Source organism: Haemaphysalis longicornis, unplaced genomic scaffold (assembly GCF_048455015.1).
Source record: "Haemaphysalis longicornis isolate Haplotype H1 unplaced genomic scaffold, Haemaphysalis longicornis Haplotype H1 scaffold_438, whole genome shotgun sequence".
Classification (NCBI taxonomy): domain Eukaryota; kingdom Metazoa; phylum Arthropoda; class Arachnida; order Ixodida; family Ixodidae; genus Haemaphysalis; species Haemaphysalis longicornis.
This window is the reverse complement of record NW_027526375.1, coordinates 69,945-84,121: the sequence shown is the minus strand read 5'-3', so window position 1 is coordinate 84,121 and position 14,177 is coordinate 69,945. Positions and strand designations below refer to the sequence as shown.

Here is a 14,177-nt window from a genome sequence, read left to right as displayed (position 1 = left end):
ATAGTCGGCTACTCTGCGAAGTAAGAGACAAGGTATAACAGCCTTTTGGGAGCCTAGAAATCACAAAACATTGTCCTGACCCTGTGAAATGGGTGCTAACAGGCTTTTTTTATTATAGTGCTTTTGGCGTATTAGTTTAAGTGTGTGGGGTGTTTGGCAAATGGCACACTGATTTGTTTCCTCAAACATGACGTGGTGTGTAAGAACATGGCTCTGTACAGATGTATGCAGTGACCGGTTATCCAAACACTGATACACTCTTTTATCATTTATATTATGATTTGTATACGATTTCCTGGGGCTGTTGGTGACAAGCAGCAAAAACAAATAGGGAACTGAACACACTTCACGCCTCACTGACGAGGTACAAACAGGTGGGGAGCTCTGATACGTTCTACTGCATTTCCTGGCCAGACCCGTTAGCTGACAGTGTGCACCTCTTTCTCAGAGTAGCCCTTTCCGTTTTGGTTCTACATGCTCATAAGTTAGGAAACGAAACCCAGCCTTATTGGCAGTTCACACCACACTTCACCGGTCCTGTATGTATACGGTGCAGCTGTGCTTGGCCAATTAGTCCCAGAGGCTGACAGTTGCGGGTTTCACGTGCCAGCCTAATCCTTTGCTCGCTGAGACACTAGTGACAGAGGCCCACTGGTGGCAGTCATGACATAGGTTGACAAAGTGAGCAACCTGCATTTCTCCAGTCCCGGGTCACGCAAGATCAAAAAAAGATCAGGGCAATGGTGGCCATGCACACTGCTCTTTACAGAAAAGCTGTTTACCTCTAGGCCCTGTATACATCCCTGCATGCATTCCCAAGGGGGGCACCCGAGCTAAGGAATGTCCGTGAACATAATGTGGCTGTGCGCAGGAATTTGGGTAAAAAGAGAGGGCGTGGTGTGGCAGCAGCCGAGGCATGGGAGAGGGTGGAGAGAGCGTGGCGTCGGTGCTACATTGGAGCCGTGAAAAGAGGGAAAGGGCATGGTCAACATGAGCGACATGAAAAGGAGAGAAGAGAGGTCGTGGCAGGAAACGTGGCACAGCCGCTCCTGCCGCCAATCACGTGGATACCGCGGGCCAGCAAGATGCAGCAGTTGCATGCGCTCCTTTGGACTATGTCCTGGTCAGTCGTATTTTGTTTCATAAATGTATGCAACTCCATGACACCAAAACAGATTTGCTGAGTAATCCGCTGCCCTAAGAAGGACTTGGCCCGCCAATTCTTTTGCACCCAAACAGCTGGGCAGCTTGCACTGTCATGCAAATGCGAGGGCAGTGATGCTGCCATGTACAAGAAAAAAACCTGCAGTTTGCTTCATGAGGTGTATGGCTTATGGGATGTATGAGACTATGTTGTTCTGCTTTAGGTCCTATGGGGGCCAGAGTCCACTGTAGTGAAAATTTCGACCTCTTAAGAACCCTATTTTTGTATAGTCTGACTAAAAAGACTGCGAGGTATGAAATTTGACAGATAAATATTCACGTGCACGCCAGAAGCGGGCAACGAAAATCAGCGAATATGAAACTGATTGATTTGATTGATTAAGGGTTTTAACGCGCCGACGCAACGCAGGCGATGAGGCGCGCCGTAGTGGAGGGCTCCGGATTAATTTTGACCACCTGGGGATCTTTATCGTGCGCCGAAATCTCGTACACACGGGCGTTTTTGCTTTTCGCCTCCATCAGAAAAGCGGCCGCCGCGGCCGAGAATCGAACCCGCGACCTTGTGCTCAGCAGCGCAACGCCTTAGCCACTGAGCCACCGCGGCGGGTGCGAATATGAAACTAAAATTGAGAAAAACACAGCCATTGCGGCCGGGCAAAGGGACATTGCAACCAGTGAGCGAGTGGCCAGCTGCTTGGCTAAAAGTGTGCACGCAACATCTTTGCACACACTAAGCGGAGCTGCACCTGTTTGTGACTGTGGCGTGTTCATTCTTGTCTTAGTTGGTTTTCATACTTTAGTTTTGCTTGCTCACTTCCGCCTTCGTTTTTTTTTTTTTTTTAAATAATGCTTCACTGTCATGTATTGCAACACCTGCTGCTTCGCTGCTACACACTCTAGTGCAGATCTAGGGCAGTGTCAAATGAACAGGCGAAAATGTAGTGTCCTCTTGATGATGCTTTCACATTCTGGTCTCGGAGCAGTGCCAAAACAGGAAACATGCGAAAAGACCACGGTTATCAGTACTTTTTGAGAGTATGGTACTGCTCTTGTGCATCTGGACTGTCCACAAATGCATAACTGCAGTTGCTGTGGCTGGTCAAAGAGCAACCCGCCTAAATGAAGCATGGTAGAGAAATAACCTTTGTTCCTTTTAGTTTTATTTTTATGTGCATGCTCGTGGGATGGCAGCACTGTGTGAAGGTTGGGATCTGATGTGGTAGAAGTCACCTCTTCCTCAGATGACAAGCCGTCATTCTCTGAATCTGAGTTTGGCTCATATTCGGCGTCGGAAGACCACTGCTCCAGCCTGCAATCAGAGGTTTCATGTGAATAGTCATTTTAGTGGAGTGTCGCCATTCGAGGGAGTACTTTAATTTCTTTAAACTTGCCCACACAAAATAAGCACAGCAACAGGTGAAAGTGATAGGTAGGAGAGATGCAGCAAATGAAAAAGATTGCCTCAGGAGGAAGCAGCAATGTGGCTGAAAACTTGGTGTAACATAGCAGCACCAGTAGAAGATATGGAATGGATGACTTAATTATAGGAAGAGGCCAATAGGCTCTGTTGTGGGACATGGGAAAAAGGGTAGGGGAGATGGTTCATATAAAGTCCTTACACTGCACTGTGAGAGTTCACTTAGCACGATGTGCCCAGATGAAGTTGTGGTGAGGAAACTCTAATATGACCATCATCGAGGCATCCTAAAGGAACCGTTCAGGAGCCACAAAGGGTGTGTTTGGGGGGGCATCTAGAGAGTGGGTGAACGATCCACCATCACACTACTTTATAGAGACCTGTTATGAGACTGAATTGTGTAATTTGCTGTAAAATTCGGGGGTTGTTTCTGACATGTTGGACATGTTCTTCAGAAGTTGTCGGGCGTACTTGCGTTGTAAGGAACTGGTCGCGGTCTGTTGAGTAAGCTGAACATGCCCAGATGAGGTGGAAAAGGTTCGGTGTATTGTTGCTGCCGCAGTAGGGGCACCAAGGACTAGCAAGGTGCCTATGCGTTGTCCATTTGGAGACGACGTCCGGAGTGTAGGCCGAGTCAGCGTAGACTTTATTGCAGTGATGCTACCGCTGCGCCAATTGCGCCAAACTGCGCCCAAGTGCTCTGGCTGCTACATCCTGCTACATTTCCTCTAAATTTGGCGATTCTGCGCCCAACCTGCGCCCAAGGGTGTACGCCGGCTTTCATAAATGAAACTAACTACTTGAGTTTCTCCATTGAAAGCGACATCGCGGTGCACCTGTTTTCAGGACGCATTCCGAGCCAAGTCAAAGCAAACTGGCCCTTGTTGCGATAACGGCGATGATGCGTTTTGCGGCAGGCGCCTCGTAGGCATTGTGGAATCTCCCCCCTACCCGAGACTGTTAATTCCGTGCAGTGCGCTTCGCACCGATTGGACTCGCGAGATCGGCTGCCGCCGTCGCCACCCTCCGCCTCGCGGTCTTCGGGCCGCGATATGCGTCATGATATGCATGCCGTACTCGTGAAGTTTGGCAACTACTTCAGGCGTCACGAAATTGCTGTACAAACTCGCCAATGCGCCCCGCCCTGGCAGCGTACGCGTCGACCAGGTGTCTGCGGAGTTGTGCTGGAAGAAAAGTAGGCAAGAGATGAGGACGCAGGGGTTGTAGTTACAGTGGAATCTGGATGATACGAATCTCTGATTAGTCCCGGCGAAATCACACTGTTTTAAATGGGAAAAAATTTTGGCTCTTACGAACGGACCTGCGGTGCTCGGCAGATGATAAGAAGTCGGGGAGGCGCCCGGCTGCCGAGCAAGCAAGCTACGGTGACATACGGGCTCTCTGCCCTCTTTGCGCTCTTTCTCCAGGAACCGCCAAGCTGTTTTCTGCTCGCGAAAACGCGCCACGCACTCCACAGGCACGCTGACACCACCGCGAAACCGCCCGCACGCTGCGCGGGGCGCGGCAGGCCGCGGCAATATGGCAGCGGTTTCGGTCGCGAAGTGGTGCGGGGCGCTCAAGAGACCGCTTCTAACCGCTCTTTAAAATGCCGCTCAAAGCACACACGAAGTTTCTTGTGCGGTGAATGAGCTAATATTGTGAGCGAAAACGGTGGTATAAAACATCATCCGCGCCGCTAGTGAAAGCGCCCATGAAATATTTGTCAGGGTGCTAAGCCTAAACATCTCCGGCGGAGCCAGCCGGCTGTCATGAGCGCTTCGTAACTGCCGCCATGAGGCGCACGCCTTCCCATTGGCGCAAGTCGTCAGGCTCCTCCCACTGCCACGCGCGTCGCGCGTAATAACACTCCTGTAGTGAGTGAGCTTGAGCACCGCGAGTGAGGAGACAAAAGTCTAGAAAGGACCGCTCGGCGACAAGGAGGTTAAAAAAAAGCAGAAAAACGTCACGGGTTTCGTCACGCGAAAGTAAAAAAAGAAATAATCGAAAACTTGTTTTAGTGCTTACTTTTTGGTCTGCGTTATTCACACGAATTTCGGATGATGGGAATATTTTTTGCGGTGCTGCGAGATTCGTATCATCGAGATTTTACTGTAAACAGATGAGAATTTGCAAAGTGCAAGGGTGAGAAAATGGTATGCAAGGGCAGGAAACGGTCACATAGTTTGGGCCGCGCGCCGGTGAGCGAGTACGGCAATTTCACGACGCCTGACGCTGTGTCCGAGCTTAACAAGTACGGCACGCATATGACGACGCCCGTCTTAGATTTCACGTAGAGTTCATAGAGGCATAGAATTCACATACGTGGAAATTGAAGGTGAAATGCGCGCATGTGGCCTCGCAGGGAATTAACATAGTCTCGGGGTGGGGGGGGGACTAGTGGGCTACCTTGCCATTAAGGGACGCGTTTTGGTTGCTTGCGGCAAACAAGCCGTGAAGGGGCAAGATTCAGCCTGGTGCTGCATGTTGGTTGCTAGAAGTGGCTGCCTGCTGCCTTTCAGCGGTATTGGTGGCTTGTCATTTTATACCCTTACGGTGGCAGCGCTGACGCTGCTAAATAGTGATGCATGTGCAACACGGGGAAGAGCGCGATGTTCAATTATTCAGTCAAAGCCGTGGCACTACTGATATTTTTGGTCTGTGCTGCCACAGTAGCCTTCCAATTGTGCTGGATTTTACATATTGTGACGAACAATTTTTAGTTTGTTCATAGTCAGTCTTCTATTGTGTAAAAATGAGAGCTTGTTTTTTAAATTTTTGTTGTGCAGGCCGCTGCACAAAGTCCAATGCAGACATCCTTGAGGAGACTGATGAAAATGGGGACAAAATATCCATGTGCAGTGTTCTTTTAATTTTTTTATTATCGTTGAAGGGAGTGCTTTTAGCGATTATCTATCATGAATGCAATACGTGTCTTAAAATTGCTTCTATCAACACCTGCTCCAAAAGCTGGTTTTGCTGCTCCAAAACTCATTTTTGCCTGCTCCAAAAGCTGCTCCAAAGCGGCCTAAGCCGGTAGCATCACTGTTATTGGCAAAAATTTCTCCGGTTCTTGGCAGGGACTGCAGAGGAGCAAGAAAACGAGGTGGTGAGGCGTCGGCAAGCCGTTGCCGGCTGTGGTTCTTAATTCGACGGTATTTTTGCTGCCAGTCCAATTCACATGCCTGTTGGGGGTCAGGTCGTTCCTGGATGGGCGCGGGAACCATGGAAGGATTGTGTAAACACTCCCGGGCAGTATTATGCGCCGAATGGTTTCCGTCCGCTCCATGTGTGTGAGCAGGAGTCCAGACCAGGTGTATTTTGAACCCTTCGTGAGTGAGGTCTCGAATTTTGTAAAGAACGTTGGTGGCCGTAGAATTGGGCGAGAAGGTCCTGTTCAGTTCCTGTAAAGCGGCATGGGAGTCAGTAATGACACGGAACTTGTTGGTGGTGATAAATGAGGTCGCACTTTGTGTGGTCCGAATAGCGCCGAGCATTCCGAAAAGTTCGACTTCATCAGTGAGACCATATGTGTTATGTTGCGAGAGCTGTTGAGCTGGGGGATATCAGGGTAGGTCCAGGTAACCACTGCTGTTGTGCCGTTCATGTCTGCGTTGATGAAAATGTCTATTTCATCCGGAGCTTTGTCGTTGGTGAGAGTGCAAACATATTGTTCCCACACGGCGCGGTTACGGTGAGAAATGGGTCGGCGTCTGAGGAGTGGCCCAGGGCGGGTCGCTCCGAGGGTGGAATAGCAGGTGGAAAAGTTTCAGCATTAAAAGTACTATTTAAAGGCCAACTGAACTCAAATTTTTGTTTGTCCATATTTGATCCAGATGAGTAGTCTATGCTCTTAAAATCACCATGGCGAAATCCTTAGCTTCGGTACCACAGAGCACGCCAGGTACCTTCGTTCAAAGCACCCCCGAGCAGACGACGTATGCACCTGGCGGAGAGTCGCCGAAACCAGTTCCGAGCGGCCTGTGACGGAGGTTGGGGAACCTGTCCCGTGAAGCTCGCGCTTCTCCGGCGACTTGCATTGCGCTGCGCCGGCTGCAGGGATGCGTTCGGCCGGGATTTCTCTGCTACACCAGCACGCTGTACCACCGTCATCATCACATGTGTAAAACTAACCGCATAGGTAGCAATATCCGCCTCTTTTTTTTTCAATGCAAAAAAGAGATTAGAAGCCTTCAAACTATTCATGCGCTTGCGAACGTCTCGGAGTTAGCAAAACTTTTTTTACTTGAAAATACTTTTACTCAAGGAGAAAAATAGCGCGAAACGAGCACTTACTCTACATTTGTCACTTCTATTGCACCTACCACAGAAAGATATTTTATAAATTCTTGACCACTTGCACCTCCGCGTCCAATATTGGCCATATTTGGGATGGTCCAACGGCACCTCCATCTTTTAGACCTTTCCAAAAGTTTCACGACCTAACTAGAGTTGCTGTACACGCAGGTATAAACATTTGTGCGTCTTTTGCCTCACTCGCTAAGTGAACCAAAATCAGCCTTTCCCGTAGTAACAAATACATCCGCACAAATATCGGCCGTCGTCTTCGCGAAGTGCGAAAGCTAACGAAACTGCTCCTCTCCTAAACAATAAACTAGATTTTTTGTTCAATTCTCAAGTGAAGTATTTACTAGTGGTAATGCGGTAGATTTATTACTTGAAAATAAAGTGTTTTCAACAGTACATGCCTCTGGTGAAAGTAGTAAACAGCGTTACATATAGGAAACTGTTTCGTGTTTTAGTGCATCATTTAGCCGTGGAAGCTGGCTTATAGTTTCAGACCACTTTTTTAATTCAATTCTCGATGGGCAGCAAGGTGAAAAATACTGGGCCGATATTCACGAAGCTGTTTGTACCTAATGTATTGTAGAAATAGTGATTGGTCTCCACCCGCTTGCAGTTTGTTCCCTTCAAACTGAGCGATGTGAGTTCCGAGGCGCCGGCTACCGAAAGCTACTTTTCGAGATCGTAGGAGCAAGTAGCTTTGTAAATCAGGGTCCGCTTTTTTCCTCGCAATGCCAAGAATCGCCACTCCAGCAGTTATTCTGATTGAAAAAAATTACTGTGGGACGGTCTACTTCATCTCGATTGATAGCAACGCGGCGCCGGAATTGGGCATAACTCCATTATCATGGGCAAACGTTGGTGGAAGCTCTTCTGTGGAAATAACGGTGCCAAACGCGATGCTACCACGCGCATTTGAAGGTGGCTCTGAGCGGCCGCCGGTGCTAGCGCGGCCGCTTCCGTTCCCTCACGTACGTCACGTCCGGCCGCCGGTAATGGCCGCCTTTTCTATTCAGTTTCGGTTCCGAAAACGCCAATTTCGCGAGCCGTTTGCGTAGCGCGCATTGACGTTTGAAACGCAGTATTTTGCATTTTGCACCCTTTTTATGTGTACTATTAGGTGACATTATTTTTACGTTGTCGAAAATTTGAGTGCAGTTGGCCTTTAATGTGTCCCACTTCAAAATAGATTGTCCTTGAGGTACATATTCAAGGTGCTTCTGAAAGCGGAGCGTTGTCTCCTCAACCAGGTTAGTGACGGGAGGAAGCGAAACTGCTTCCGACAGCACATCTTTTGGTATAGAGTGGAAGCCCCGTGATGGTACGGATTAGATGTCTATTGAGGATGTTCAGCTCGTTTAAAGGGACACTGAAGTGAATTTGTCAAGCTCCCGTTTTTGCTTGCACTGCTTAGACTGGCTCAAATTAACACACTTTTCATCATTTATCCGGTTCATAAGTCGGTAATTATTTTATAAAGCGCGAACGAAGAAAAACTAACATGCGCGGTTTGCGGCGGCCACACCAACTAAAGGCTGTGACGACGGGAGGAGATGCACTGTGATTGGACGATGTCCAAGATTAGCATTCAAACAAGTTTCGGTTTTGGTTCTGTAAAACAACATGCTTGACATCCGACAGCATCATTGGATGGGCATTCTCGATATCTCAGTAATCGTCGTACCGCACTTCTGCCATGTTGTCGGCTGTAAAATGCCTAAGATAAGCCTCCCAGGACGGCTTGGAATTGTAGCAATCACTAGCCGAGGCCTACACAGTGGATGAACGCCCTCCGCGTCCCCGCAGATGCTCAAATGCTATGCGCTTTTCCCCCATATTTGGAGCTTGCCTCACTCATGCCTATATCGCAAAAAGCGTGTTCGCACCAGGCCAAGGGTCTGTTGATTCTGGCCTGTGCCCACTGCTCGCAAGCAGTCGGTGCTTATGGCAACAGCACGCCAACGAGAACTTGCTAGTGCGTCAGTGTCAGCCTGCGCGCGTTCTGTGAACAAGTTCGTGGAGCAGTGAGTGTTAGGCCCAAAAATGGTGAACTCGGTATAGAAAACATCGGTTGAAAACGAAAAAGTCAACTTACAAAAAAAAAAAAAGAATGTATCCTCGGGAATTCGAACTTCTGACTTGCAAAATAACATTCCTAGTGCTCCAGACCACTCGGCCACGCAGCAGCGCTGCCAGCGTTGGAAATATAAGGTATATAATGTATAACCAGTTTACACTTTTATTTAGTTTTAGCATTTCAAGCAGCTTAGGTGAGACTATTTGTTATATAGCACCCCTGCAGTAAGCGTCCCCAAATTTCCACAATATCTCACGTCTAGCAATTGCATTTCTTAGATGGAAAAGCGTTTGCAGATGTGTGGTCGGGCTGATGACCGCTGTGCTTGTTCACCCAGTGTAAAAAAGTACTTCCTGCTCCCTAGTTTTACGCTGTAGGGTAAAATTTTTAGTTGATTTTATTTCCTTAGTACTACCTATATTGACTTCACTGACTCTTCTCCCGCCTTCAAGTGGCCTTACATTTTCTACTAGCGTACCAGTCAGCGAAGCGTCGAATGTGCGCTTGTGCAGCGCTTGTGTGGAGCGACCTGGACTTAGAGCTTGATACAGTGTACAAACTAACAAAGTAAAGAAAGGCACATTCTTCCATCCACAAACATGTCGTGGCTTAGTTTCAGCTGAGCGAACGAATTGCGACGACTCGTCGGCGGCCGGTAGACTAAACGCTGGGTCGACTGACTCTGTCGGAAAGTCAGCGAGCCGTGCAGTAGGGCAGTCAAGCCAAGTCATCTCCTCTTGATGTCACACGAAAACGCCACAGAAAATGGGCAAGGATGCAGAGAGGAAAAGAGCATTTTCGGATTGATTTTTCTGCTAAATGAATTCATGTAAACGCACTCAGAGTGGTCGAAACAGGGCCTAGGGACTCCGGACTACAATTTGCGCTAGTAATCCCGCAATGTTTGCAAATCACTTCAGTATCCCTTTAAATGGTGGGAATGCAATTCATAAACGGGGAACCAGTAAGTCAGTTGTCCGTGCGCAACAGCACGAGCAAGCATGAGACATGCATTCTGACTCGATCCGCCATATTTTTCAGAAATGCAAGTTATCGAATGTAATGTGGAGTGCCAAGTAGTTCTTAAATGGCAAATCCATGCAGTGGGACTATTACCGCTGCTTATCTGCAACCCTAGGAGCTTAATAATGCTATTTTTAGAGGTTGTTGGCCACTTGAAGTTCGATGGTTTGATCCTTGTTCGTCACACTGACGGTCCACACTGAGGAATTCTGTCTTATTAGGAGATAATTGCAGATTGAATGTAGCAAGGGTGCGCTTCAAGCTGAACACAGCAGCTTGAAGCTCAATTTGCATACCTTATTTGGAGTCATAGTCGGCAGCTTCTGTCCACACGACATCATCTGCATGCATGGCGAAGCGGGCAGCAGAGTCCCTTTCAAGTATGCAAGCAATGCGGTTTATAGCCAGGTTGAATAGTATAGGTCCGAGAATCGAGCCTTGAGGAACGCCTCTGTCGAGGTCGTAGGTTGGGGGCGTTGCGTCCCGTGGGTTGAGACGAATGGGTCGGTGCTCTAGAAAGCAACGAACCTATTTCTGCGCCTTTTTACTGGGGAAGGCAGCGGTTAATTCTCGGAGTATGTCCTCTTGGCTGAAGTTGTCGAAAGCCTTGTGGATATCGAGAGCGACGATGTAGTCAGGAGTACTCTTGCGGCATGTCTGGTTCACTACTCAAGGGAGAAGCCAAAGATAGTCGTGCATTCCCAAATTAGGGCGGAAGCCAGTTAGGGCCAGGTGAAACCAACCAGTCTGCTCGAGATAGTGTTGAAGCCTGTTATTGATCATTCCGCTCTGTTAGTTTGCATAGGACAGAAGATAGGACAGAAAAAAAAAAAATTAATGGAAGATCCATTGGTGGGACGTTAAAAATGCGTGAGCACCTTGCCCCTCTTTCTTGCGAACTTGAGGTTTGACCCGGTGCACACACAAAACTTCTCGCACGCCCTTCGCAGTCTGCCAATCATGCTTTGCTGTCTCACCGTCTCAGTGGTCATGTTTGCTCACTTTAGCCGTGGTATCTGCTGCCTCCCGCTCCTTTTGTTATTCACTGGTATCAGCATTTCGTGGCTGTCATTCCCATTTTGTCCTCTTTTGCTGCCTACTCAGCCCTGCACTTGGTGCACACTGCATTTTACGGCATGTACAAATGGTTACGGGAAGCATCAAGGCACTATGCAATGGGCACCTTGGGCTAAGGGAGGGATCAAGTCACCACCACTTCGACTCGATGTCTCCCAATCAACAGCGTTGTGAAGGCAGAGCCACTGCAGCCAGTACGGCTGGCGGCCCGGGGCTCAGCTTGATGTAACCCTGTTCCACACACACTCTGTTGTCTTCTGTTATTCTGTTGCTCTCTGTCTGCAGATCGATGGCGAAAATTTTTTGCTATTGCTCAAGGAATAAAAAAAATGCTTCTACAAAGACAAAGAAGATGGCAGACCCACCATAAGATCAGAAACCTTGTGCTATGCACAAATTGTTATATACGAGAAGTATTGCAAGCATAGGGGTATTCACCCTTAGAGAAGCCGCCACTTCTATCGAAGGTCTCAGGTCACTGCTATCTTGTGTGTGTGGGACCTTGCCCGTGGAGTAAGTGATTGCCCCGTCAGCTACCACGAGCATTATAACCGAGAGGAAGCAACTACAGCAAAAGATAGAAAAATCAAGCTTCTGGAAAGATACGGCACATTTCAGGACCACCTCAAGCATGCCAGCTTTGCGTTCCCGTGTCAATTTTTAAGCAAGGGCTGGAAGATGCAGGGTTCATTCAGTTAGTGGCATGAGAGGACTGAAATGTGAAAATGTGCTGGTGCATCAATGAATCTGAAAGAGTTAAAAGATCCCCTCTTTTTTTTTTCTGGATCTGGTGTTGCCATGCCTTTGGACTCAACACAAGTATATTTTTGTTGGATCATTTCAAGTATGATGCACCATGCAATATTACAAATCTTTTAGTTGGGTGCCTACATGTTCTTATTGTAAACTGCATGAGGAAGCTCAAAACGACATGAAGTGTCAGGCAGCACATGTCTATAGGGAACATACCTAAGTGCATTAACAGTACAGTTTTGCACATTTCGTAAGATGCCTGGACTTTCTGAGCTCATAATTAGCTAGCAGCAGCGTGTGTACTTGAGCCAAATCAGTGAATTGTTTCTTACAGTCACTGGATGCATTGGTCAGGCTAAGTATTTTTGTATTTGTCTAGGTCTATAGCTTTGCTTATGTTTTGTGATGTGTTGTATTTGTCTAGGTCTATAGCTTTGCTTATGTTTTGTGATGTGTGTATTTTTGCAGAACATTAGCCTGAGCAGTGCACGTGCTGAGGGCATCCAATGTAAGCAGCTGCCAATAGATGAACTGATGGAACGGAGTGGGGGAACAGGTTGCAAGATCCTCACTGTCAACCAGGGTAAGTTTTCATACAAGGGGGCTTAGGTACTGAGGGAGACTTTTCCACCAGTTTTTTTTTCATCTTGTACAGATGTTCTTGCCATTTAGATATAGACACCCCCCCCCCCCCTTCTTTCTTCTTTTTTCTGAGCAAAGTGCAAGAAATTGGGCTCTTCTTTACTTGGTCAGCAAAGTTTTACTTCAATTTTAGCCTGGGGATGTAGAGTGGTGTGGGGAATGTAGAGTATTAGCTCCCTTGCAAAAGAAGGTGTCAAGCCAAGATCTGATCGCAATGTTTCCTGCATTTTACGAAGCGGAAAAGTTCACAGCAATTTTGTTCGTACCAAAGTTATAAGCGGCTAAAATCACGCTTTAGAGACTCGTCTCCGTGCCGTGTGATCAGCTACTCCTGCAGCTATTCTGGCTTCACACTTTGATAAAAAAGTGTCTGTTCGCATTCTGCGGCCTCACGAGGGGCATTCCAACCTTTGAGGGCCCTCTAAAGAGAAATCTACATTTCTAATTTTTTATATTAGCAATGCAGGGGTGAGACAGCTGCGCATATTGCGCAGATTTGATACAAATTTGTTTTCCTGCGCTAGGCTGCTCCGAAAGCTTGAAAATTGTGAAAATTGCGCCAAACTGCTCCAAAACAGTGAGAGCCAAGGATTTTGACGCTCCCATCAGTTTCAGTGGGGAAAAATGCTTACTGACGGCATAATTTTCCAGCACCCCCAAGGTGATGGTTTGTAAAGGTTTAATAGATTGATCATTTCAATAAAAAACCTGCATAAAATTGTCCTCGAGATACTTCTTTTGAAAGTCGTAATGTCGGGTTGCACATGTTATATTCGGTGCGTTTTTGAAGTTTTCCCAACTAAAACCATTGCAAAGTCCTGTAGAAAAAATACCTATGTGTTAATAGTATCGCGGTAAAAGTTGCGCCAAATGTTTCAGGTAGTGTTGCCATGTCATCTACTTTATCTGTCAAATATCGCACGTTTAAAGGAGAATGGCTAAGGCGTTGCGCTGCTGAGCACGAGGTCGCGGGTTCGATTCCCGGCCGCGGCGGCCGCTTTTCTGATGGAGGCGAAAAGCAAAAACGCCCGTGTGTACGAGATTTCGGCGCACGTTAAAGATCCCCAGGTGGTCAAAATTAATCCGGAGCCCTCCACTACGGCGCGCCTCATCGCCTGCGTTGCGTCGGCGCGTTAAACCCCACAATCAAATCAATCAATCAACGTTTAAAGGGACCCTGCAACACTCTTTGAACAGTGCAAGTAAACCTGCGCGACGTTTAGATTACACTGCCAGGAATACCTGAGCCAAATATTACACGTGCACGTGAAGCGGTGAGCGCGCAAATCGATGTGAAAGACGCGGAAAAACCAACCGCTCTCTCTTCAGTTGTCCTCATTATGCATGGCCTAAGGGACGTCACATAGGCCATGGCTGCCCGATCGGCTGTCACTGGTCAACTTCGCGGCTAGATTCTCCCATTTCCGTCGTCGTCATCGCTGTGTACGAACCTCTTCTATGCCTGAACCTGTATGCACAGTTTTGCTATTTCTTTTGCCTTTTGAGTGCGCGCGAAGTTTGAGTGATGAGCTCAATACTTCCCTTTCAACGGGACCACTCGACTAAAATCCTTTATTGCTTCAAAAACGCCCTACCCGCCCGAGCGCGCACTTGCGAGCAGGCACCCATGCATGCTTTTTTGTCGCACCAGACCGGAAATAGGCCCCTCCGCGTTGCAGAGAAAAAGGAGAAATCTACCCGGCATGTGATAGTGTAGACCGC

At 47.8% G+C, this 14,177-nt stretch overlaps 1 protein-coding gene across 4 annotated transcripts in view; it reads left to right on the top strand.

Moving 5' to 3' along the window:
• The window catches only part of LOC144137679 (tRNA methyltransferase 10 homolog B-like), a 50,607-nt gene that overhangs the window by 24,577 nt on the left and 11,853 nt on the right, over nucleotides 1–14,177 (top strand). For all 4 annotated transcript variants that reach the window (XM_077669621.1, XM_077669623.1, XM_077669620.1 and 1 more), the window contains one exon: nucleotides 12,282–12,396. In XM_077669621.1, the coding sequence (XP_077525747.1) occupies nucleotides 12,282–12,396 (115 nt within the window). The remainder of the gene's footprint in view (nucleotides 1–12,281; nucleotides 12,397–14,177) is intronic.